The sequence below is a fragment of the Loxodonta africana genome, chromosome 9, assembly GCF_030014295.1.
Source record: "Loxodonta africana isolate mLoxAfr1 chromosome 9, mLoxAfr1.hap2, whole genome shotgun sequence".
NCBI classification, from domain to species: Eukaryota; Metazoa; Chordata; class Mammalia; order Proboscidea; family Elephantidae; genus Loxodonta; species Loxodonta africana.
The window spans coordinates 57597052-57623891 of NC_087350.1; the positions used below are offsets into that span (position 1 = coordinate 57597052).

Genomic DNA, 26840 nt, shown 5'->3' on the forward strand with positions numbered 1-26840 from the left:
AAGGGTCAGGGGAAAAGAGGGAGACCCTAAACTAGATGGGTTGACACAGTGTCTGCAACTATGGGCTCAAATATAGCAATGACTGCGAGGATGACACAGGACGGGGCTCTGTTTCATTCTGTTGTATATAGGGTGGCTATGAGTTGGAAGCTACTTGAGGCACCTAACAACAGCAACCCAGAGCAGAGAACTTGAGGGAAGCACTTTATGTTTAAAAATTAACAACCTCTTCTTAAAGCTTCAAGAGTATCTTCAAGTGGAAAATTTATGAGATTGATTTTAAAAAGCCACCTTACTCTTGGTAATTTCATAGTTTAGATAATATTCTATTTTTCAAAATTGGAAGTGTCATTTAGAAGTCCCCCTGCCCCCAACACCTTTTCTCAATGTAAATCCTCCTCTGTTTTTATTTATAGTTTCTATTGACTTTTCCTCACTGAAGCATATGTTTCATGACGCCAAGAATTTTATTTTAATTCATTGCTCTTTCCCTATAGCCTAGAACAGTGCCTGGCACATAACAGATGTCATGATAGATCTTTGCTTAATAAATAAATGAACAATGGTAGGATCATAGAAAATCAAGGTTGGAAAAAAATGGTTATCTAGTACAGGGGTTGGCAGACTTTCATTGTAAAGTGCTGTCCCTTTGCTGTCGAGTTGATTCTGACTCATAGTGACCCTATAGCAATGCTATAGGACAGAGTAAAACTCCCCCATAGGGTTTCCAAGGCTGTAATGTTTAAAAAAAAATTTTTTTTTTTCAATCTTTACAGAAGCAGACTGCCACTTTTTTTCTCCCATGAAGCGGCTGATGGGTTCAAACCACTGACCTTCGGTTAGCAGCCGAGTGCTTAACCACAGTCCCACAAGGGTGACTTTTTAAAGGGCCAGGTGGTAAATGTGTGTTGGCCACACATTCCCATTTGCAATTACTCAACTCTCCTATTATAGAATAAAAGTAGCCACGTTATTAGATGACGTAGAGTCGATTTTCGACTCATAGTGACTCAATGTGACAGACTAAAACTGCCCCATAGGGTTTTCTAGGCTGTAATCTTTACCGAAGCAGATTGAGGTCTTATCTCTTGCAGAGCCTCTGAGTGGGTTCAAACTACCAACCTTTTGATTAGTAGCTGAACGCTTAACCTTTGTGCCATCAGGACTCCTTAAAAGCAGTCATATACCCAATTGCCATCAAGTCGATTCCAACTCATAGCAACTCTATAGGGCAGAGAAGAACTCCAACGAGCGCCTGGTAGATTCAAACTGCAGACCTTTTGGTTAGCCCCCATAGCTCTTAACCACTACGCCACCAGGGTTTCCTTAAACAAATGGGTTTGACAGTGTTCCGACAACATTTATTTACAAAAATAGGCTGCAGACTAAATTTGGCCTATGGTCCTAGTTTGCCAACTCCTGTATCTGTCTATATGTTGGGTTATGTTGTGCTGACGATTCCTGATTCTCAGTTGTTTGTAAAAGTAGACGTTAATTTTTTGCTTATGCTGTGTGATAGTCATGAGTTGATTTTGATTCTCCTCCTCTGGTAGACTGTATCTGGAACACTTCTGGTTTTATGTTCGTAGGAGAAGAGAAACTGATGAAGCCACGTGTTGGTTCTTACAGCTTCATTTTGGAAGTGATACATATCACTTACATGCATACCGTATTGCCCAAAACGTCATGTGAACCCATCTGAGTTCAGAGGGTGGGGTGTGTAATCATCTTGAAGAGAACACACTCTAAGAAAGGAGCACAGAATATGGGATAATAATAATCCAGTCTACCACATGCCATTTGAATCTTGGGTTCTCAAGAGCATTCCTATCATGTCAACTTTCAAACTCTACTTGCAAGCTTCCTGTGAGGAAGAGTTCTCTACCTAGCAAGACAAACTATTTCATCCTTCAAAACCTCTCCAACATTTAAAAAGGTTTTCGTTGCATTGTGTTAAATTCTATCCATCTGTGTCTTTCAACCAATATTCCAAGTTCCAAGGCTTCTCCTTAAGATCCTCCAGAAAAGATGATGATTCATGAGAACACAAATGTTACTCTGTCTAGGAGGGAGTACTCCCTAATTCTTGCATGGGGGAGCCAAAGCCCACCTCCTATTCCCCCAAGTGGCTGCCTTTCTTTATTTCCCAGAGTGTAAATGACCCATCACGGAGACAGGGCTGAACTTCTGAATGAGATCATAGCCTTTTCGCCCTTTCTGCACAGTTTCACCCGGTGAATTATCGTCTTATTTTCATTCCACTCCAATGAGCTGTCAGCGATGGATACTGTAATTCACAGCAATAGAAACACAAACAGATGGGTAATTGACCTGCATGCCTTCATTACACTGGAGTTCAGCATGGCTGTTGGAGCCATAAAGTCCTTTATCTGCCAGTCTGAAATCCCTGGGCTTTCATGAAGAAGGGGATCAGGCTGACTTGTTGCAAAAGGTGCAGTCCTAGTTGTTGTTCTCCCCACCTCGTGCATTTCAGAAACGGACAGAATCTGACAAGCAGAACTTCACAGGTACAAGACAACAGCTGGGAGCCTATAAGGCTCAGAGATGTCTGCAGGGGGCCACATTTTGATGCCAGAACAATATAGAAAAATATTCATACTCAACCAAAATAGAATCTGTATTTTTTCTCTTTTGCCTTTGGCATTGTAAGAGATCGTGCATTTAATATCTAATGAAATAGGTCAAAAAAGAGCAAATCCGTCAAAAAATACCTCTATGTTAGTTAGGATATAAAATAATATGAAGCAAAGCTGAGCAAAAATAGCCCATGAAGATCATGGCTCTTTCCTTGAACTAGACTTAGAATGATCCGAGGTGTTCGCACACTGACTGCCTGTACTCCAAGTGTGCCCTGTGCATGGGATGCTGTAGCTATTCTTTATTTATTCAGACCCTGCTCATGCTTCAAGGTGCAACTCACATCCTACACTCACCACAAACCAAAAACGAAAAACCAGACACGTTGCCGTTGAGTCGATTCTATCCCATAGGTAAACCTACCAAAAAGACATCCACAATTATTGTCTCTAGCTTTCTTTTTTCTTCTTCATGATAGGCCACTGACTTAATCTGTACTTGAAAATATTTACTGACCCCCTGCTGTGTTCCAGTCATGGTGCTACTTTTTATATTTTAATCATCAGTTGAGGCCTTTCTCTCTTGTTCTTGGATTATGAACTTTAGTGTTGAAACTTCAAGTAACCCCTCCATGTCCTCAAAAAAAAAAAAAAAAAAAAAAAAGTAGGAAACCTATGTTAAACCTCTTATCTCCTCCAGCAATTTCCAATGTACTGCTTGTTGATGAAAGGACAAGAGGCTAAGAGCTTCTGTCAGCAAAAGAGAAGGCTTAAGGTCAGAAAAGAAGGTTGGGCTATAATCTCTAGGTCTCAGGTGTGTTTTCAATGTCTGTTGATTGAGTCTTCTTTTCTGGACGGACATTCAGTGTTCCCTAGCCTCACAGTGGAAGGTCACCTGAACCAAGTGCCTGCTTTTCACAGCAATATTGACAATGTCATTGAAGTTCTCCAAGGATCCACGGGGGGGGGGGGGTGGTCCCTGAAAGTTCTTCTGTTGCTCTAGCGCCCCCCTATGGTTGAAACTCAACAATGCAGTGAGTCCCCAGATCTTTTTCTGAACCTCAAGTAGACTCACTGCATGTATTAGACAAGGAAGTTTACTGGTGTAAAAATTACTGTTCCTCTTTTGAGCTCACAGCTCTCTGTTCTGTGTCATTCCTCTCTTCAGAGTTTTGATCTTCTCTGAGGCTCCAGAATTTTCTCCTTTCTTCTCTAAGGGGACTTAGGAACAAATGAACCTGAAGAACTGTTTATCAAAAAGAAAGGTGATGGCCAGGCTCCTTCTCATCTGGCAATTCTATTGCCTGAGGCCTTTGCACATGCTGTTTCCACTTTCTAGACTCCTCTCTCTGTGGTCTACTCATCCCCTATGACCTGTTTATCCATTAGGTTCGATCTTAAATGTCACTCCCTCTAAGAGAGTTTGTTCAACCCCTCCTGCCCCATTCTGAGTTAGGTGCTGTGAGATCTGCGAGGGCAAAGATTTTCTTGTCTTATTCACTCTGGTATCCACATCACAGTGCCTGGCACATAGTAGGGTCTTAAGTGATATGTGTGGAAAGATGAGAAGAGAGAAAGAGGGAAGGAAAGAGAAAAGAAGGTAGGAAACAAGGGAGAGAAAAAGGAAGGAAGGAAAGGAAAGGAAGGAAGGAACAGAAACCCATAGAAAAAAGAGTGATGGAGTGATCAATTATAAAGACCTACAGTAATTGTTATCTTGCTCCTAAGTGGAAATGCACTCATGGAATGATTCATGCTGACCTGGATGGGCCTACTCAAGGTAGATTTTCCCAAAAAGGGCTCACGTTTGGTCTTGGAATGGACCATGGCCTGATGTGGGGTAAAGAAAGGAAATCTAACATTTATTGAGCATTTAATTATGCTAGGTCCAAAGTTCCATTTTTGTGTGTCCCAACCCCATTTATTCCTCACAACAACCCTGGAAGGTGGTTACTGAGATTTCAACTTCACAGATGGGAAAATGGAAGTTCCAGAAGATACTATACAAGGTTGCTCTGTGCTAGAGCTAGGATATGGAGCCAGGAATGTCAGTCCCTGCTCTTTTTCCACTAAAGAAATTGAAGGACTCTCAAGTGTTTCAGAACTCAGTGAGAATGCCTGGATTTGAGTCCCGATTCTATTACTTTAGTCAGAGGATATTGGGCAAATTCACCTAACTTTTAAATTCTAACATCCCAAAAGTCTGATGGGGCAATTTTCTCTTCAGCTGGAATGAGGAAGAGCATAGTTGTTTTTTGTTTTTTTTTAATTTAATAGATGAGTTGTTGGTAAGTGCCATCAAGTCGATTTCACCTCATAGTAACCTCATAGAGCTGATTCTGCGCTTGTCCTTATTTGACGCTCTGGGGGTTTCTAGTGGACAGATAAAGCTCTTGTCCTCCTTAAGCCCACTCTCTAATGGAAAGGATGAAAAAAAGAAAATGAAAACAAATCAGTAAGATAATTTCAGTCAGTAATTAATACTATGAAGAAAATAGAAGAGCCTAAAAGAAGAATGCTACAGGGATGTTGCATTTCAACTCGGGTGGCCTAGGACGGTCTGGATTATAAGGGGACCATGCAGAGATCTGGGAAAAGAATACCCCAGGCACAGGGAAGGGCAAGTGCAAGGACTGTAGGAAGAACAAACTGGCACATTGAAGGTGCTGAAAAAAGGGCAGGGTGTCTGGTGTGTTCTGAGGAAAGAAGAGGGTGTTAGGAGATGAGGGAGGGAGACAAGGAAATAGAGATATCCATTGTGTGACAGAGAGGAGGAAAAATCAGGTCTCCACAGACAAAAACTGCTTTAAAATACGCACACACAAAAAGTGAGATGTCTGTGTTGGTGGTGAGGTGGGAGGGAGGACTAGGGAGGAGAGGCAAGAATCAGGAAGAGAAGGAAGACGGCATGGATGTTCCCACATCTACTCTGCCCACTCAACTCTGTGGCATACACGGTGAAACATTCCACCTAAAAGTATAACAAGTTTTTTTTTTTTTTTTTTTTTTTAGTATAATGAGATTGGGGGTGGGGGAATATTCCATATGTTCAGCGTGGGTGAGGTGGTGTTGAAATGAAGCTCTCAACTCTTGCCTTCCTGGGTTTTGTGAGGCAAAATTTATATGCTTGACAATAATGGTGGCCTTTTTCTCTCTCTCATTTTCTCAGTTTTCCTTTCCCTGTGTGTGTGTGCGTGTGTGTGTGTGTGTGTGTGTGTGTCTTTGGGAACTGTGGGGACAGAAATACAGCCCCAGCCGGCAGCTGTATATCTTTCACACGGTGGTTCCACAGGCCAAATCCCGCTCCAAATTATTTATGACTCCCATTGAAGCCGGCAAGATTCAGGCGCCGATCTATGAGGTCAGCAATGGGCCTCTTTGTTGGACACAGGTCATCAGGAGAGGACTCTGGCTGTGACTGCTGTGTGAACCTCCGCTGCCGTAGAAATGGTTCTGTAACTTTAAACAGTAATGACATTTTGCAGAAAAGTGCTTTTTAATTGCTATGTCTTCATTATTCTCTTTCAAAATTGCCCAGGAGATTCTGCCTCAGAGACAACTCGGCATGTTCTGAGTTTCCATTTTTAAAAAGCAGCCAGTTTTGTGTTTCAGCTGCTCCCAGAAACCCCCCAACCCCAAACTTCATCTGTTTTCAGTTTCATTAAGTGGGGTAGGTAATACTGCCTTTTGTATCCTTGCCAAATGGAGAAATGATTTGACGCAATTTTCTAAAAATGCTCTCCCTAAATTCCTTTTGGGCTGGGACTAAGAATAGAATATTTTATCCCCTACAAAAGGGAGGAAGAAAATGATGAGCAAGCTAGAAAAATAAGACTGAGAATATAGTCTATAGAATTCCTTTAGCAACATAAACGTAACCCCAATGCATACAACCAGATGCCTATAGGGGATTGGGATCAGCCAAAAATAAATTTTGCTTTGGAAGCAAAAATGGTGATACAGATAAAATAACTCAATAATGCATGCTCTGAGAGAATCGTAGACTCAGTTTGGAAAGCATTTTTTAGCTTGCCTTGTTTTACCCTCCCTTTTGGCATCTGTATTCCCTGTACAGTAGCCCTGCTGAACAATCTCTCAGACTCAGATGGGCCCCTTGCTCATTGGTCTGGCACTTACCAGTCTTACAATGGACCATGGCCCTGCTGTTATGCCCTGTAATAACCCCTTTCCTGCTATTGACATGGGACCCACGGTTCTCTACAGCTCTTCCCCAGTGCTGGTTCAATAAGCACAGGGAAATTCTATAGCCTTTTTTTTTTTTTTTCTTTTTTTATGAAAGCTCTCTAAGTATTTGAAGACTGCCTGTCTAAGTATCCTTTCTTTCCAGGGTTGTGTTCAGCTTTTACAAAATTTCATCATAGGAGTGGCATCATTATCACCAAAGATGAGAATAGATAATATATATTGCTTGGGCCAGGAACTGTTCCAGACGTTCTGCAGGAATCGTTTTATTTAATCCCACCAACAACCCTCTGATGTAGGTACTGAAAAACCAACCAGTTGCCGTCAAATCCGTTGTGACTCATGGCAACTCTACATGTGGCAGAGTAGAATTGTTCTCCATAAGCTTTTCGATGGCTGATTTTTTGGGAAATATCTCCATTTTAAAGAAGAGAAAGTAGAGGCCTAGGAAGGTTGAATTACTTGGTTGAGATGATTTAGGCAATTAGTAGAGGAACCAGACTGACAGCAATACCCAGCTCCTAGCCACAGCATTATTTCCCACCCTAAGAAATGCGGGAGGCACAGTCTCCTGCCCCACTATACCCCTCGAAAGTATTCTTTTATAACTGCCGTATGAAGGTAGGTTGAAATGATGGGGCTTCTTTATTTATTTTATAATGTGAAGGGGAGACAAGGAAAGATAAAAATCTAGAATCACAACTATGAAGTAGAGAGTAAAAGAAATGATGAGTTCATACAGAAAATTCTTGATGGGTGGGATCAGGGGCTGCCCCTGCAGCATGAATGAGAAAAAGACAACTAGTCCAAATAAAAACAGTTCTCTTTTACATAAAAGGTAGTAAAAGCATTACCCCCATATGCCTTGTAGGCTAAAATCTTAGCTCCAAATGAGGTGGACAGAAACATCCCAGGTGAAATTGCCTTGATGAATTGATTCTGCCCAGAGTTGCCCTTCCATCTGGGCACCATAGTTAATAACCTGCTACACTATTGGCATAGTGGTTAACTGCTACGACTGCTAAGGAAGAGGTCGGTAGTTCGAATACACCAGGCGCTCCTTGGAAACTTTATGGGGCAGTTCTACTCTGCCCTATAGGGTCACTATGAGTTGGAATCGACTCGACGGCACTGGGTTTGGTTTTTTTTTGGTATGCTACGCAAGGGTATTAAGTAGTGTTTATGCCCAGAAAAATGTCTTCTCCATCATTGTCTTAAGGATTAAGACTTTGCATAGTCAACTGTAGTGAAAAGATCATGAACTCAGTCAAGAGCGCTCATCCTATAACTGTAGGCGAATCATTTCCACTTGACGGGTCTTGGCTTTATTTATAAATCAAAAAGGAGAAAAAATTCATGATCTCAGATGTGATTATTCTTTTTTTTTTTTTTTAATGACACAGTTGTCTTCCTAATTTATACCCCTCTAAAAAAAAAAAAAAGATATCACAGAGCCCTGGTGGTGAAATGGTTAAGAACTTGGCTGCTAACCAAAAGGTTGGCAGTTTGAATCCACTAGCCATTCCTTAGAAACCCTATGGGGCAATTCTACTGTGTCCTATAGGGTTGCTATGAGTTGGAATTGATTTGACAGCAACAGGTTAATGATATCACTAAAGATTCCTGGTGGCGCAATGGTTAAGCACTTGGCTACTAAACTAAAGGTTGGTGCTTTGAAAAATGTGGCAGTTGCTCCCATAAAGGATATTCAAACCAAATCCATTGCCATCCAGTCGATTCTGACTCATAGCGGCCCTACAGCCTTGGAAACCCTACAGGGAAGTTCTACTCTGTCTTATGAGTCAAGATCGACTTGATGGTAATGGGTAAGGAACCCTTGGTGCAGTGGTTAAGTGCTCAGATAGTAACCAAAAGGCCAGTAGTTTGAACCCATCAGTCACTCAGAGCAAGAAATATGTGACAGTCTGCTTCCATAAAGATTTATAGCCTTGGAAACCCTGTGGGGAAGTTCTACTCTGTCTTGTACAGTCACTATAAGTCAAGATCGACTTGACGGCAATGGGTAAGGAACCCTTGGTGCAGTGGTTAAGTGCTCACAGAGTAACCAAAAGGTCGGTGGTTTGAACCCATCAGTCGCTCCGAGTGAGAAAGATGTGACAGTCTGCTTCCATAAGGATTTATAGCCTTGGAAACCCTATGGGGCAATTCTACTCTGTCCTGCGGGGTCATTATGAGTCATGAGTCAAAACTGACTCGAAGGCAGTGGGTTTGGTTTTGTTAAGGAGTCCTGGAGGTAAAATGATTAAACACTAGGCTGCCAACCAAAAGGTTGGCAGTTTGAACCCACCCAGCGGGAATTGACTATGGCACCTAATAACAGTGACAATTATATCACTCTTAGCCTTGAGAACTACCAAAGTGCCCCCGTTATCCACAGGATAAACTCCAAACTCCTTAGCATATAATAATGCCGTTTACACTGTGGCCTCTGCCCCTTTCTACAGCCTCTGCTTCCCCACCCAGCAGAGTTCAACTTATTCATCAGACACTCCCAGACATGCTATGTCTTTGTTCTTGTTCCTCCATTTAAATGCCTTTCCTGTTCTTCTTATACATGATGATCTTTCACTCACTTTTCAGCAAACCAAAAGGCCACCTCCTCTACAAAGGTTCCCTGCTACCCAAGCAACGTTATTGTAGTCTTCTGTTGTCCAGTTGCATCCTGTGGCCATCTCTGTTCTCTGTCTCTAAAGCTGTGTTATGCTGATGTGTGTCCACGTCTGTCCCTGCTAATTATATTGTAAACTCCCCAAGGGTAAGGACCATGTATCTTTGTTATCTCTATAGACCTAGTACCTAGCTTAGGACTTGTGTTCGTAAATAGAACCAGCTACAGTCAGGTAGATTCTGACTCATGGTGACTCTGTGTGTGTTAGAGTAGAACTGTGCTCCATAGGATTATCGATGGCTAATTTTTTGGAAGTAGATTACCAGGCCTTTCTTCCGAGGCACTTCTGAGTGGAGTCAAACCTCTAACCTTTCGGTTAACAGCTGAGTGTTAACCATTTGTACCATGTAGGGACTTCATGATCATAAATAGGGTTCATAAATGTTTGACGAAGGAGCCCTGGTGGCACAACAGCTATGTGCTTGGCTGCTAACTGAAGGTTAGAGGTTTGAGTCCACCCAGAGGTGCCTCAAAGAAAGGCCTGGTGATGTACTTCCAAGAAATCAGCCAGTCAAAACCCTGTGGGGGCAGTTCTACTCTGTCACATGGGGTCTTTATGAGTCAAAATTGACTTGATAGCACCCAACAACAATCAGTGTTCGAAGGAGGAAGGAAATAAATAAAGGAAGAACTAATTAATAATCTTATACTTTCAATAACGGTTTTCCCCTAATATAGAAAAGTCATATGCCAAATCTGGCTCTAGTCTCTGTCCTAATGAAGTGGAATAGAGTGTGCATTTCAGAAATGGCTACAGTTAAGACCTGAGAAGTTTAAACATAAGCAGTGCAAATGGAGGCTTTGCAGGTTTGTTCTGTCTGGATCTTGGCGGGCCCAGAATTATTTGGTTGTGATACACAGGGAGAATCTAGCAGCTTCAAATTCCTGTGCATCACCCTTTGAAACTGTTAATGAAACACCTATTTTAACTTTTCTGTATACCCTTTTTGCTATTCTTAAACAGGTCTTCAGATAATCTTCCCTCAGTATCTGCAAGAGAAGTTTGTCCAGTCGGCCTTGAGCTACATCATGTGCAATGGTGAGGGGGAGTACGTGTGCCAGAACAGCCAGTGCAGGTGCCAGTGTGCCGAGGAGTTCCCGCAGTGCAACTGCCCCATCACCGACATCCAGATCATGGAGTACACGCTGGCCAACATGGCCAAGTCCTGGGCCGAAGCCTATAAGGACCTGGAGAATTCAGGTAGAGAGCCCAATTTAGTGCTACTGCATGAATGCTCAGTCTAGAGAAGGAACCTCATCTATAACTAAAGTGAAGACTACTGAGAGGAAAAAAAATCAGTGGCCCCTACTCTTTCACTTTGGAGGGTCCAGAGCCTGGTATAATGCCTGTCATGGAGAAAAGAAAAGGAGAAGGTACTCGGTAAATCTCTGTTGAATGAAATAATGAATAGAGTAATTGAGTTTGTGGTTATATGATGTGTTGTCTCTGTTGTCCAGAAGGCAGGAAGAGTAAGCCACATAACAAGTCTCTGGAGAGTGGAGAGTTGAAGGTAGTCGTATTGATTCCCAAGTCTGTCTCTCTCTGTGTCTCTGTATCTTTGTTTCTATGTCATCTGTCTGTCTGTCTGTCTGTCTGTCTATCTATCTATCTATCTATCTATCTATCTATCTATCTATCTATCTATCTATCTATCTATCATCTATCATCTATCTCTACCTATCTCTATCTATCTATCTATCTACCTACCATCCATCCATCCATCCATCCATCCATCCATCCATCCATCCATCCATCCATCCATCCATCCAATCTATCTTTCATCTCTCCAGAGAATTCATAGATTATCAAAGCGGGAAGTTACTTTTCAGGCCACTTAGCTATTTCCTGGTTTTTGTGGTTAAGCAAAATGCATTTCAAGGGAGAGACATCTGTCACCAAAGGCCGTACAGTGGCTTAGGTGCAAAGCTAAACCTCTGCCCTCATGGAGCTTTGAGTTTTGTGGGAAAGCCAGACATTAATCCCATAGCCATGATAACGGCTGTAAAATTTTGAACAGTATACATGTAAAGAACGAGATGCTTCTGTGAGCCAGTGATATGGAGCAGGAGTTGATGTGGTCAAGAAGGTCAGGAAAGACCACCATGAGGATATGATCACTGAGCAGAGATCGAAGTATCAGACTGGTGCAAAAATCAGAGCGTGAGTGTGCGTAGACGCATGGGAGGCCATCACAAGGTGCCCAAGAGAGAGATGTCTGTGATGTGGATTGAAGTGATGGGACAGGTGGTAAAGACAGGACACATTCAGAGTTGCTGAGATATTTAGGAGGAAGAATGGGCAGGGCTTGATGTTACATTGGCTATGGAAGTTGAAGAGAAGAGGATATCAGAGATGGCACCCAACTTCCTTGTTTGTCTAACTGGGTGAATGTTGGTACCATCCTCTGAGCTAGAACATGCTGGAAGGTTTGGAAAGAAGACCATGCACTCAGTTTTGGACATGATAAGATTAACGATCCTTGAGATTTCTGTGGGGATGCCAAGTCCCTAGTTAGCATGTAGTATGTGCTGCATAAATATCTGTTAAACTGGTGGACATATGTATAGAGCATTCCTGTTTTTAAAGCAACTTATATCCCTTAAATCTATTACAACAGCTGCCTTAATATTAGTAGTGATATTCCTGTATTATAGAGAACATCGAGACCCATAGTCTTCCCCAGGGTCACGTACACAGTTAGTAAATGACAGCATTGGGAATGGAATCCAGTGGGGCCTGATTCCAAATGTAGTGATCACAGCAGCTTTTGCAACTTGTTAATTTCTACTTTACCCCCCAGGCCTCAGTTCCCTCATCTGATAAATGAGGGGACATGTTTGTGTTTTTAATACTTGAATTTATTTACATTTTTATCCAGGAAACTCTTTGATCAAACAAAATCTTACCTTGGAGCCATTGTGTACCAGAGATGAAAGCAGAGCTCTGTTGAGCAATGTTTGAAAATGACTGGTTTCCGTGGGCTCTATACCCTGATCGCTCTGGGAGCACCTGATGTATCAATGATCCTGCTTTCACAGGGTCATGCAGCTTGAATGGAGCTATGGATGCCTTACGAACATGCACCCGTTAGTCCATTTAAAGTCCAGGGGAATTGATAAAAAAGAGAGCAGTTCATGGTGGAAATGTATTATGACCATTATTTGGCCTCAAACAAAAGGAACATTTGATTAAACGCTTTTGCAGAGAGATTCTCCTGATTGCCAAAAAGCAGAGGGGATCATAGGCTGTGTGCATAGGCAGTTGGGATCCTTAGCATTAAATCCTTGAGAAGGAAGGGAAACCACTTTCAGCGGATGGGTTAGGAAACACAGAAAGCTGAGAGGCTGCAGAATTAGCTGAATAGGCCACAGAAGTCATTTATGTGTCATGCTTTCTAGCCACAAGGGTGCACTTCTGTTCTAGATGTCCTTGTACTTATCCATTTGAAATGGCTTTACCCATTAAGACAAATCCATCCAGACATACGTGCATCTGTGGCTTGAACGTGTATGTCTTCCTCCTTATTTTCAGCCCCATAACATTGATGATTCAGTACCTGGTAATTTGGAAGGATTAAATAACCAGCCAAAGGTAAAGACTGATGATTTGGGGATAGCTCCAAGGTGTTGGTGGTCAAACAGGGCCTGGTTTTGCACACATACGTACAGTGTATCCCTCTTTCCTCAGGGAGGATCCTTAAACTTTCAGAAAAGAAAGTTAAAATATTCAACTTTTAAGCTCTATTTTCTCATCTGACCTGTATTTGGGTTCATTGAAAAGACTATTATCCCTTTAAGGTTCAACAGAGTCCTCTATAAAATAAACTGTGTGTCTTCCATGGGAGGAGTTGGGGCAGTTTGAAACAACGCAAGGTCATCAGGGCCAGTCCCCTGCCTCCAGCCAGCTCACTGAATGAACAAGTCAGTGCAGAGTGTTGTGCTATTCTTTCAGTCTTATACTGCCATTCTCTGAGCATGTACTGCATCCTATGTCACCCTCTCAATACTTGAATTATATTTTATTATACCCATTTCACAGACAGGGAAACTGAGGTGTTGAGTGGGTGAGACCTTTGCCCAGGGTCACACAGCTGTTCATTGGTCAAGATGAACTTATGCATGTGTGACTGTCTATAATGAGGTGCCTGAGATTCTCTAAAAGTCAGATCCTTATGTTATGAGCACCATTTATTTTTTCCTCCCAAACTTTGTGTTCAGAGGAAGTACAGAAAAACCTGTGGAAGCCAGAACTTGTATAAGGTGGAAACGTGTCAGAGAAGGAAAACTCAAATATTTTCCACTAATAGAGAGTGGTAGAAAAGTGGTAAGACTATTCCCTGTCAAAGGCGGAAAACTTGGAAGACCCAGAAAAACAAGGCAGTCCCAATGAGTTCCATTCTCACAGGTTTCACTGTGTAAGGTAGAAAGTAAGAACACAGGCTTTGACTTCAGGCCAGAGTTCTGACTCTACCACTTATTGGCTGCGTGACCTTGTCCAAATTACTTAACTACTCTGTACCCTGGTTTCTATAAAATGGAGACAATAAATTTACCTATTCTGTACGTTTGCTATAAAAATAAGTAATATGTATTAGGAAGTTAGCCTCTGGTATGTATCGAGTAACTTTTAAGTTTTTGTTAAATAAAATGAATACCTTATGTATTTCAAGCAGGTTTCATAACATGAATGGAAAGTGTTAGGCTTCAGGTTATTTTTTTAGCCCAACCATTTTGCATTTTTCCCTGCAAAATGATTAAACCATCAATTCTTTAATTTTCCCATTGACGACAGGGGGTGGAGTGGTGGGCAGCAAAGGGAATCAGGGAGATTGGATGGAAAACAGAAGCTCAGATTTTAGTCTTGGCTCTCACCACTCATTGGCTGTGCTACCTCCAGAAAGTCATTTTCTCACTTTGGGCCTTAGCTTCCCTGTATGTACAAGAAAGCTGAACTCGATCATTTCCAAAGCTGTATCAAGTAGTAGCACATGCTGACCCTCTAAATCTCAGCATCACTAACTGAGGCAGAAGCCTTCACCAGGAGGCCAGAGAACGAGTCCCCATCCTTAAGGTGGAGTTCTCCAAAATGTGAACTGATGTGAGATGGTACACATGCATGACTTCACGTAAGACTCAGTCACACAGAGGGGAGGTTGATCCATTTTCAGTTCTCTGTCAAACCTTCAGATTACATCAAAGAGAGGGTTTCAGTTTGGTGCTAATATGCCTGTAACACCTCTCTCCCACTTGCTAATTTCCTGTATTTCAAAGTGAAAGCAGGCTCAGGAGTTTGATCATTTAGCAGGGAACAACAATATCTGGCTAGAATTTATTAACATTGTTTTCATCAAAAAAGTTTTTTTAACTTTATTTTTCTAGCTACCATTCTACTAAAGACATATGATAGTGGTTTTCCATATAGAGCTGGATAAAAGTTTTGTTTTTAAATTTAAGGTAAAAAAAAAAATAGTAAATTGGTTCAAAGAAAATATTAAGCAGATACAAGTATGAATAATAAGTGAATATCATTTTATTGATGGTATTCAAATGACAGAAATCTGAAAGCCCTATGGCTTAGTTATCTAATGCGTCTGTAACACAAATACCACAAGTGGGTTCATTAAGACTGAAAATTTATTTTCTCACAGCTCTGGAGACTAAAAGTTCAAATCAGGGTCTTGGCTGTGTCAATTTCTTGTGTGAGCCTTTCTCCTGGTTTCTGGTGTTTGCCAGCAATCCTTGGCATTCCTTGATGTCTGTCTTCCCCCAAGTGTGTCCCTGTATCTGTTTTGCTCTTCTTATAACTCAGAATGGTTAGGTTTAGGACCCACCCTATTCCATATGGCCTCATTAATGTAACAAAAGAAATCCCTGATTTCCAAACAGGGCCATATTTGTAGATACAGGGGTTAGGATTTCAACACATATTTTGGGGGGGACACAATTCAATCCATAACACCCTGACTTAAGCAATGGTACAGGATGGTTGTTCACTCCTGTGATAGCAAAGTACAAGAATCTTGTACTTTGCTTAAAATGTATTAAAAGTGAAACGTCCTTTGCACTGCCTACTAAGACAGACCAGGCTAATGCAGTGTTCTGTGGGCCTCAAACAAGATGGTTTGCTTTGCAAGCCTTCTTTATTGGTAGGTGAAGCTAAGCTTTTGAGGTACCCCCAGATGTAGGAGGTCACGCTCAGCCCTACTCTCTCGGCCTTTGTCTCTTGCTAGATGAGTTTAAATCGTTTATGAAGCGCCTCCCCAGCAACCATTTCCTGACCATCGGGAGCATCCATCAGCACTGGGGCAACGACTGGGACCTGCAGAACCGCTACAAGCTTCTGCAGAGTGCCACGGAGGCCCAGAGGCAGAAGATCCAGCGCACTGCCCGGAAGCTCTTCGGCCTCAGCGTACGCTGCCGCCACAATCCCAACCACCAGCTGCCTAGAGAGAGGTAAGTGCTGCCACCACCTACCACCTTTTGCAGGCACTGACCTGGTGCCAGCTTAGATTTGGTTGTTACACAGGTAAATGCAATGGCGACCGTGCATTTGGGTTTGGTAAAGAAGATCTTGCATGGTCCATACCAACAGTTTTCAGGTTCATCTCTGGCTTCTCTCCTACTGGCTTTAGCTGTGTTGAATTTGTTTCCAGAATTCACAGTGAATGTTCAATATTTGTGTTGTCTGTTCCATCTCACCAAGGAAGGGAACTAACACTAACCCTAACTGCTACCTGGTGTTCTTCTAGTTGCTTAAAATGTATTATCTATTTAATTTTAAAATAACTCAGCATGTAGATTTTAACATCCCCATCTTAAAGCTGAAGCAGTTGTGTTAGCTCATTAAGCAATCAACTGATTTATGGAGTCTTTTGTTCAGGGCTAGGAGTAAAGCCATACAGAAGGCTCCTTCTTCTAAGTTCCCTTTAGTCTGAAATCCCAGCTTATCCAGCTTGTTTTCCCTCTTTTCTCCATTAGGACACCTTCTTCTTATACACTTGCCCTCGCTCATCTCTGTGTCACCCATTCCCTCCAGCTTCAGGCCCAAACTGCACCTAATTTGTTGTAATTGCTTAGTGAATCAAATAGAATTTCTTTGGACATTGACACTATTCACAGCCAGAATAAGCAGTTGCTTCCTTTTGTAATATTGTAGAACTAGGAAAGGGGCCCCATCACACAATGCCTTCCCCTGTCACCTGCCACAGGTGCCCAAATGGCCCCCTTGAGTGAATGTCTGAAGGAGATTCTGTTTACATCCATCGGGCACCTTCCACGTGACCTGCACTGGGCACTGGGGGAGATTCAGAAATACACACAGCATGGGCCCTGCCCTCAGGAAGCTCATGTTCTAGTGGGGATCCAGAAACTGGTTCCATTCTGTAAAAGGCAACATTTGGGTCAGGAATAGGGAGGATTCTGCTGGCAAGTGGAAAACACTCCACACAAAAGGTGGCCTTCGGTAAAGAAACCCCTTGCCCCAGAATTGACCTGCTTGAGAAGGGCACTATCATTATCAAACATCAAATAGATTTGATTTGATTCCTTGACTGCTGCTTCCCTGAGTGTTGATTGTGGCTCCAGGTAAAATGAAATACTTGACAACTTCAATCTTTTCCACTTTTATCGTGATGTTGCTTATTGGTCCAGTCAGTTTTTCTGGTTGTCACCTCAGAGAGCAGAGAGAAAAATCTAAGAGAATGAGACACTGGGCAGCCACATTTTTACAGGTGAAAAGAACAGCCAGAGCACAAGCACTATCCAGGCAGCCAGGTCTAGGGGAGGCTCATGGGAGTCCAGGAGGAGAGTAGCTGGAAAGGCATTAGAAGGGAGAGAAGAGGGCAAGATTGGGTAACAGGAAGAACTCTGGACAGAGAGCCAGGAGGCCTAGATTTGGTTCATGCTTTAGCATTAATAAGCTGTGTGGTCGTGGGAAAGTCACTTCCCTATTCTGAGTGCAGGCGTGCACATTTGTGAATAAGTCTCTACCCTTCCTGTGCAAGCTGTCAGGTGTAGACAGCTAGAAATGTCCTGCCGCCACTGGGAACTTCCAAGAAAGAACTCACAGTGCTGCTTCCTCTCCTCCTGAGATAAGAAAACTTGTCCTGATTATAACATTTCTACTCCACGTTCCCAGAGATGATGCCTGCAGTTCCACCATTCGCAAGTCACTCAACTGTATTCACTTGAGGAGTATTGACTGCTGGCTACTGGGATGAGGAGGGGCACAGACACTTGGGTCCCCTGAATCCCTCTCAGGAGAGCTGCACTTCCTGGCCTGGCTGTGGACTGCTTCCTGACATCTGAATCGGAGGCTTTAATGAGCATTTCTCACACCGGTAGGGCACCTCTCTGCCACAGAACAGTGTCAGACAGAGGTGCTAACCCTGGGAACCTCGAGGTACCTCTAGCTCAGCGAGCTACAATTTGCAAATGAACTGCTTTCTCAGCTTCAGTTTGTCTGCTTGCTGGACTCTGTGGGAAATCAGTCCGCTGAATAGGTGCTGTTATTCCCACGGGTGTCACAAGGATTGTCACCTGCCTCAAAAAAGTGTGGCATTGTTGAGGCAGAGTGGGAGAGGGAAAGAGCATAGGCTTTCGCCTCCCTAGACGGGTCCACACCCCGCTTTACCAGCCACAGGGCTTTATGTAAGTCCCTGCATCGCATTTGCAAAAGGGGGTAATGACACTTACCTTTCAGGTTAAGTGAGAAGATTAAGCTTTTAAAATTTAAAGTGTCTAGTAAAGTGCCTGACTTGGAGAGAGAGAGGAAGAGAGCTAGACACTGCCATTTAGCATATGCATTCTATAAGTTAGCCATTGTTTTTAGCATCTATGTGGGTTAACTCATTTCTTCCTCACCACAATCTTATGAACTAGGTCCTCTTACTGTCCTTATTTTACAGATAAAGGAACTGGGGCTCAGAGCGTGCAATATTGTGCCAAGGTCAATAAATGATAATTGATTTTATAGTTACTTCAAAGAGGTGTTGACTGTAAGACTTAGTGAGGGGTCAAATAAAGATTGTTGGAGCTTGGCTTCAAAGCTTGCTGGAATCTTAATATTAAGCTAGAGAAAAAGGGTGTTCTGGTTTTCTGTTGATGGGAAACAGTTCACCCCAAAACTTAGTGGCTCAAAGGAACACTTTGTTATCAGCTCTGACTGGACACAGCTGGGCTCTTCTCACTTGGGGTCTCTCAAGTCGTTGGAAAATGGTGTCATTGGGGGGCTGGGCTGGACTGGATATCCAAGATGGCTCACCCCCAAAGCTGCAGCTGGTGCCAGCTGTCAGCTGGGAGCTCACCTAGGGCTCAACCAGGGAGCCTGCACGTGACTTCTCCACGTGGGTTTCTTGCAGCATGGCAGCTGGGTGCCAAGAGGGAACGTCCTAACACCAAGTCATAAAGAAGCTGCATGACGTCTTATGACTTAGCCTCAGAAGTCAGAGGGCTTCATGTCCACCATATCCTGTTGAGCATCTATTGTAAGAGGCAACAGAGCTAGTTAAGAGTAAAGATTCTGGAGTCAGGCTGCCTAAGTTCAAATCCCAGCTTTGTCATCTGCTTACCTTGTAACCCTGGGGAAGTTACTAACATTTTTGAGCCTCAATTTCCTCTTCTATAAAATGGGGATAATGAGTGTCTATCTGATAGAGTTTTGAGGGGCTATGTGAAAATTAAATGTGTTAACTCACATGAAGTGCTTAGACCAATGCCTGGTACATAGAAAACGGTCATAACATGTTAGCGATTTGTCTTCTTATTTTTACCAGGCACCAATATTTTGCATATAAATTGCTTCATACACAGTAATCACCCAATGAGTGTGGATGTTGATGATGATGATATATTTTCTCATCTAATCAGCACACTTTCTCTGTGGAGTAGGTGCTACTGGATCCGTTTTATAGATGTGAGAACGGATGAAGCAGACATGTAATTAACTTCCCCAAGGTCACACGACGGATAGGTGGCAGGACTGGAATTATCTTACTGACTTCCTGGCAAGAAGCAGAGTGAACTACGGGCCTTGATAGTCAGAGCCTTGGCCAGGTTCTAGCCTGGGGTGCAGAGCAGTGGGAGCCCTTGTGTTCCAAGGCTGTGTGAAGTGGCAAGGAGTGGCAGCTATACATGCTTTGAGGGTATGATGATGCCACAGACAGGCTTAGCTCATCAAGGTGGCAGTGAGTGGAGGCAGACACTCTCATCTAGCATGATGGGGTTCAGGAAAAGACCCCTGTTGTAGATCCCTAGAGCCTGAGCAGAGACATAGACAGACAATTTAGATACATCCCCTGCAGGTAAAGAGAAGAAGCACATTTCAGAGCACATCAACTGAAGAGCATCCTATGTGTCTGAGAGCATACTATGTACCAGGCTCTGGAAGCATCCATCCCTGACCCAATGCCAAGTGCTTGTGGGAATTAGGGCAGAAAGACAAATTCCCAGCCACACCTGCTGATGGGAGAATTCAACACCTAACCAAATATTTATTGCATGTCCACCATGTATAACATTCTCGTTGAGATGCCGGTGATACCGTGATGAATTTCTGTTATCCTGAGCGAAAGCTGACCCCAGTGTTAGACTATAGTGCTCTAATTGGACTGGTCAAGGAAAGCCAGGGACACACAAGGAATAGTCATATGGATGTCTTCACCACCAGTTGATTCTTATGTCGTGCTGAGTTAGAAAGACTGGGAGTTGTGCTTCACGTTTGATCACAACTATCACTAAACACTGAAAGTTTCTGAGACTTGGTTTCTTCATCTGTAAAATGGGTATAATCATTTCTGCTTGCCTGTCACAGAGGGTTGCTGTGGGCCTTGCCTGAGGTGGTATGTCTGGAAGCACTTTGTAGACTCTGAGTGCTCTACAAAAAGGGGCTATGAAAGCAGGGTAAAATGGAAGCCAAACTGCTCAGGAAGAGAATGAGAATGAGTTTAGGGCCAAGGCAACATTGAATAGCTAACACTTATAAAGCTACCAGGCACCAGACACTTTCCTATGCATTTTATCTCTTTTAATCGTCACAACAACCCATCTGGCAGCATTAATTCATCCCTGTTTTACATTTGGGAAATTAAGGCGCAGAAATGTCAAATGACTTGCTGAGGGTTATACAACCAGCAAGAGGCAGGACTGAAACCCAAGAAGAGTCTTTTTTAGTACCTCTATGCCTATCCCTTAGGCAAGATGATCCAAGGTATTTAAATGACCTACCTAGACCAAAAAAAAAAAAATTGTATTGTCGTGGAAATCACCGCTCATTTCAAGGAAGGGGGGGAGGAGGAAGGGAGGAAGAAGAGACGAAAGGAAGAAAGAAAGAAAGAAGTGAGGAAAGGAGAGGAAAAGGCGGGGGGAGGAAGAAGGTAGAAAGAAGGGAAGCGGAAAGAAAAGAAACAAAAAATCAGTCTGAGTCTTGCTGAATTTGGTTGGCTTCTGTGCAACTCCATAAATGTTTATGGGCCATCAGTCATCCCAGCCCTATGCCAGGTATTGGAACGCATTTAAAGAAACAGGGAACAAGCCTTAGTACCCAACACACCATTATCTAGCCTGTGGATGTGCTGGGAAGGACACTGATTTGTGAACCAGGAACCTGAGTTCAAGGTCTGGTCCTGCCCTGTGCAGGCAAGACTGCATCCATGACCGATTTGTAACCTGGCCTCCACAGGACTGAGTGCCAGCACTGCACCTTGCAAGGGTAGGCTGCAGGTTGAGTGGCATGCGATTGTACTTCACCTTTAACTAGAACGGCTCTTTATCAGTTTTCTTTATGGGAGTTTTGAATTAAAACTCATTTGGGAAAATAAGAGAATTTTTTTTCTGCTAAAACAATTTGAAAACAGCTAGGCTCAATTATCTCTGAGGTCCCTCCCAACTCTTGGAGAAATAGCACTCAGAGACAATGAGAGAGTAACAGTTCAACTCAAAATATTGGTAGAAGGTCAGTAATTGAATCTTTGAGCAGTATCACTTTCAGATGATGCTAATTAGTCAATTTTAATGTGTAGCCCATAGTTCAAACTATGCTCTTCTTTTTCCTGAAATTACAATGGCCTCTTAACGAAGTCTTCCAGAATTTACTATAATCATTTTCCAGCCTGTGTTCCACCAGGCGGACAGAATTAATACTTAAGAAGCAAATTCAATCATGTCACATCTCTCTTTCAAACTTTTTGGTTATTACCCACTGCTCCTAGGAGAGAGCATACTCCTTAAGGTGACCTACAAGTCTGCCCTGATCTGCCCCTGCCTATCTCTTATGCCATGGGCTCTCTCAACTACAGCCCCACTAACCTACTTTTAGCTCACGGAATGTTCACTGCTGTCTCCCACCCCACAAGGTTTGCACAGACTGTTTCCTCCACTTGGAATGTGCCTTTCTTTTTCATTCACTGCAGTTTCCCAGTTGCTGACAAGTCAGTTCTGACTCATAGCGACCCCATGTGTGTCAGAGTAGAACCGTGCTCCATAGGGTTTTCGATGGCTGATTTTTCAGAAGTCGATCACCAGGCCTCTCTTCCCAGGCACCTCTAGGTGGACTTGAACCTCTAGCCTTTTGGTTTGTAGTGAGCACATTAGCCCTTTGTACCACTCAGGGACTCTATTCACTGCAATAGCTTCTATTTATCCTTTAGTCTCAGATCACCTGCTGTTTCCTCAGAAACATGTCTCTTGCGTCAAAAGGCTGCCTCAGGACCTGTTTTATATGCTTTCCTTGCTCTCTGACTTCCCACTTGCAGTGCACGTCTCAGTCTACCAGTATACCCTTGCTTATCTATATGGTCAATGCCTGTCTGCCCTGTGACATGGTAAGTTTCATGCATGTTACTGTTCCCATCTTCTTCAGCACTTTATCCTTATAACTTCCTAGCAAAGTACCTAGCACACAGTAACTATTCAGGAAACTTAGCTCAATGAATGGACAAATACATTATTTTCTACACAGAATGGGCATGTTGACAAAATTTTTTAAAACTTAAGTCCCATTATAGGGTTGCTATGAGTCAGAATCAACTCCACGGCAATGGGTTTGGTTTTGGTTTGATACCATACAAGTAGTCTATGGGTTTTCTACATATATTGCTTGTGTTTGGATTGTCTTTCTCATTCAAAGATGGTGAAACTAAGGCCAAAGGAAACAAGTGACTTGTACAAAGTCACTCAGGGAATTTGTGAAGAGATCATGACTAAAATTCAGACCCTCAGGTTGATAGTCTGGGCAATTCGGTAAAATGGAAACTTAAATGGAGTTTGTCTTCTTCAGCTGACCTGGATCCAAATCCTGAAAGTACCTCTTGCTAAGTCTGTTATTATTCTGAGAAATATCCCCTACTGAAAATAAAAACTCATTGCCGTCGAGTCAATTCCAACTCATAGCCACACTATAGAACTGGGTAGAACTGCCCCCATAGGGTTTCCAAGGCTATAAATCTTTATGGAAGCAGACAGCCACATCTTTCTCCCACAGAGCTACTGGTGGGTTCGAACCACTGACCTTTCCATTAGTAGCCAAGCACTTTAGCCACTGTGCCACCAGGGCTCCTGACAATAAAAAGGATCAATAAGCCCATTCAGGGTTTATTAAATTCAACTAGATAGAAGAAAATTCCTTGCACAGAAACCAAACCAACCAAATCCATTGTTGCTGAGTCAATTCTGACTCATAGTGAGAGTAGGTGCTTAGTGTCAGTTAGATTTGATTTTTTTTTTTTTTAAATCCCTTATCTCCTTCTAGCTTCTGATTTATTTAGAGATTATAGTATTGTGAGGCAAAGCAGATCTATGGAAGATTAACTTGTGGGTGGATGGTATAATTATTTGCATTTTCCGATGACTTTTGGTCTTTGGTTTATTTTTACTTCTCAAATTCACGTGGCCTTGACCCAGAAGTCCAGGACTTAGGCAAGCATAATGTAATTATGCATTGTTTAGATGAAAATCCCTTGGGGGCATCAACCTCAGGCTCCCATCCTGGGGCCATAGCTCCTGAACCCATGTCAGCTTTGAACAAATTTTCTGCTCCATGCAGTGTTTAATTGGTGTCTGCAGAAGAATTCTGGCCACCAAGATAATTGTTATCTCTGTTCTGATGACCCTTAGTATCCACACTGGTTTTGATTCTTTTCTCCGAACCCTGTACTTACTTGCCTTAGGACTGAGTCTCCATAGATTCCAGCAGTGGGCAAGAGGGATATGACTTCTTATGTTTTATTGAACTGAAGTCAGTTTCAGTTTATTAAACTGACAGTCCCTGCTCTGCCACTGATTAGATGTGTGACCTCCAAAAGTCTCTAAACCTACCTGAGCCCTCTGTTTCTGCATCTGTATGATCCAGATAATAAGCATAGGACCCCACTGAGCTGATGTCCTAGTCAGCTTATATGATATATGTGAAAACTCTTCATAACCTGTAAAGAAACTCACAGCTATAACATTAATATAAACAAGAGCACAGTGGTAGTAGACCTCAGATATTTGATGAAGATGCCATTTCTACTTCCAAGAACTGGATGGCTCCATTAGAGAAGATAACACATGAACCTAACAATATGTAATAATGTAAAAGATAGTCGGTGGAACTTAAGGTACTTAGGACCTCAGGCTCTGTGGAGTCTGACAGGTCAAGGTGTGTCTACCGTTTACTAATGATGTACCCTTGAAATGGTAGTAAGTTTCCAAGTTTCAGTATCCTAATTGGTATGATGGAGATAAAAATAGTACCTAAAATAGAAAAGTAAAAAAGAACGTATATGCCACCTTTAGCACAAATTAAGAAGTCAAAGTACAAAGCTCCTTATCAGACAAAATTGGAGACCACTAGAGTCCCCGGGTGGTGCAAACGGTTAGCATACTCGGCTGCAAACTAAAAGGTTGGAGGTTGGAGTCCACCCAGAGGCACCTGGAAAGAAAGGCCTAGCAATCTACTTCCAGAAAATCAGCCCTTGAAAACCTTATGGAGTACAGTTCTCCTCTGGCACACATGGGATCGCCATGAGATGCAATCGACTGGTGGGCAACTGGTTAACTGATTAGTTTGTCAGTTAATTGAAAAAGTTGAGTTAAAGGAGAGGATCCAAAAAGTATACATGCCACACGCACATTCATAAATACATTTAATTTTAACTTAAAACAAATAAATGCACATTCATTCGTCAGCCTTTTGAAGTAAGGCCAAAATCTTTTGGGGGTAGGGTTGGTACATCCTGCTATTTTGAAATTCTGCTGACTTTCTTGCATAAACCAATACCAATAATTGTATAATATTTCCAACTTTCATTTAGGCAAAATGATGCAATATCTTAAAGACTCTTAAGAAACAAACAAAATGTTTCTAGGTTTTTACAGCCCCTCCTCTAGTCTTTTTCAATTACCTCGCTGTTATTTAAATTGATGGCAATTTTTTTTGCAACAACTTGTCTTTATAGAATTTTCTCAAAGTATGCAAATTAGTTTCCACAGAGAAAAACAACTCATTTTTTTCTCACACCCAAATTTCGTTGATTTGTTTTACTCCTAATTCCGTGATATAATAATAGCAAGTAACCAAAAACCAAACCTGTTGCCATCAAGTTGATTCCAGCTCGTAGTGACCCTACAGGGCACAGTAGAACTGCCCCATAAGGTTTCTAAGGCTGTAATCTTTAAGGAAGCAGACTGTCACATCTTCCTCCTGTGATGCAGCTGGTGAGTTCAGACCACTGATCTTTCGGTTAGCAGCTGAGTACTTAACCATTGTGCCACCAGATCTCCTTCCCAATAATAACAAACACAACAGACATAAACAGGGCTGAGAATAAAGAGTTTTGAATCTTGGTAAGTGTGTTTCTTATTAGGTAGGAACAGAGCCATGCATACTCCGTAGGAGCTCAGCCAACCAGTCTTGAGTGTTCGGTCTGCTGTGGGCATCACGTACTGCATTTATCTGAGGGAGAGGAAAGTATCAGTTTTGTGGCAAGTCATTTATGTGGAGGTTAATTGCAAAAGCTTTTCCTGAGACATAGCTCTTATTCCTAGTAACTTACCATTATTAGTTGAGCTACTTGCTCAAGGTCATGCAATAAGAAAAAATTAATCATAATAATATTTAACATATACCTGTTGCTGTTGAGTCTATTCCAGCTCATAGCAACCCTATAGGACAGAGTAGAGCTGCCTCATAGGGTTTCCAAGGAGCGGCTGGTGGATTCAAACTGCCAACCTTTTGGTTAGTAGCCGTAGCTCTTAACCACTGTGCAACCGGGGCTCCATTTAACATATATTGACCACTTATTATGTACCAGGTACAGTTTTAAATGCTCTATGTGTCTTAACTCATCTAACCCTTGCACAACCCAAAAAAAAAACAAGGTAGTTTCTATTACATTTCCCATTTTATAGACAAAGTTTGAATAGCAGTAAAGACAAATGCTTCAAGAAAAGAGAAGTTAGAGAAATACATTCCTTCTGGGGAGACTGAAGAATGCCCCTTCCCTCTTTGCTTGGCTCACCTATTCAGACTTTAAATTTCAGATTAGACCCCTGTGTCTCAGGGATGGAAACCCTGGTGGCATAGTGGTTAAGTGCTACGACTGCTAACCAAGAGGCTGGCAGTTCAAATCCGCCAGGCGCTCCTTGCAAACTCTATAGGGCATTTCTACTCTGTCCTATAGGGTCGCTATGAATTGCAATCGACTCGATGGCAGTGGGTTTGGTTTTTTTTCTTGTTGTTTGTCTCAGGGTTGCTGCCCTGACACGTGAGGCCAGGCTGCCCTCCTCTGCCGTATGCTTCTGCCCTATCCTGCACAGCGTTTCTCCTAGCACTCAGCACATTTGCAATTGTGTGCTTAATCCCAGAATTGCCCTTCCTGACCACAGAATCCATGAGGGGAGGAACCCTGCTTTTCTTCCCCACCAGTATGTCTCCAGTGGCAGGGAGAGTGCCTGGCGCAAAATGACATAGCATTTGTTGAACTGAAGTGAGGGAGCATTTGAGATGGGAACTGAGGGATGATAAAGCTTTGAACTTGGGGTGGAGATAATGGTCTTCCATTCAGGAAAGTAACAAGTACTTAGCAAGAATGGGGTCTGAGGTTAATCTTATCCAGAAAGAGAAAATCATGTGAAATCAGAAATCAGAGAGACCATGTAAATCATGATTTATATAGAACATAGGCTTTGGAACCAGGCAGCCATGATTTAGGTCCTGATAAACTATGTACCCGTGTCTTCGGGGTCTAAGTGCCATTATCTTTAATATGAGGATAATAGCAGTAACTCCCCCACAGGGTTATTGTGAGGATTACCCAAGATATATACATAGGTTTATTAACTAGTAAAGCCAGTTGCAGTAGATTCTGACTCAT

The 26840-nt window shown here is 42.5% G+C and overlaps 1 protein-coding gene across 1 annotated transcript in view; it reads left to right on the forward strand.

Annotated features, from left to right (window-relative positions):
• Positions 1–26840, forward strand: part of BRINP1 (BMP/retinoic acid inducible neural specific 1) — a 140194-nt gene that overhangs the window by 96840 nt on the left and 16514 nt on the right. The window contains exons 5-6 of the mRNA XM_064291546.1: positions 10454–10690; positions 15720–15942. Of these exons, the coding sequence (XP_064147616.1) occupies positions 10454–10690; positions 15720–15942 (460 nt within the window). The remainder of the gene's footprint in view (positions 1–10453; positions 10691–15719; positions 15943–26840) is intronic.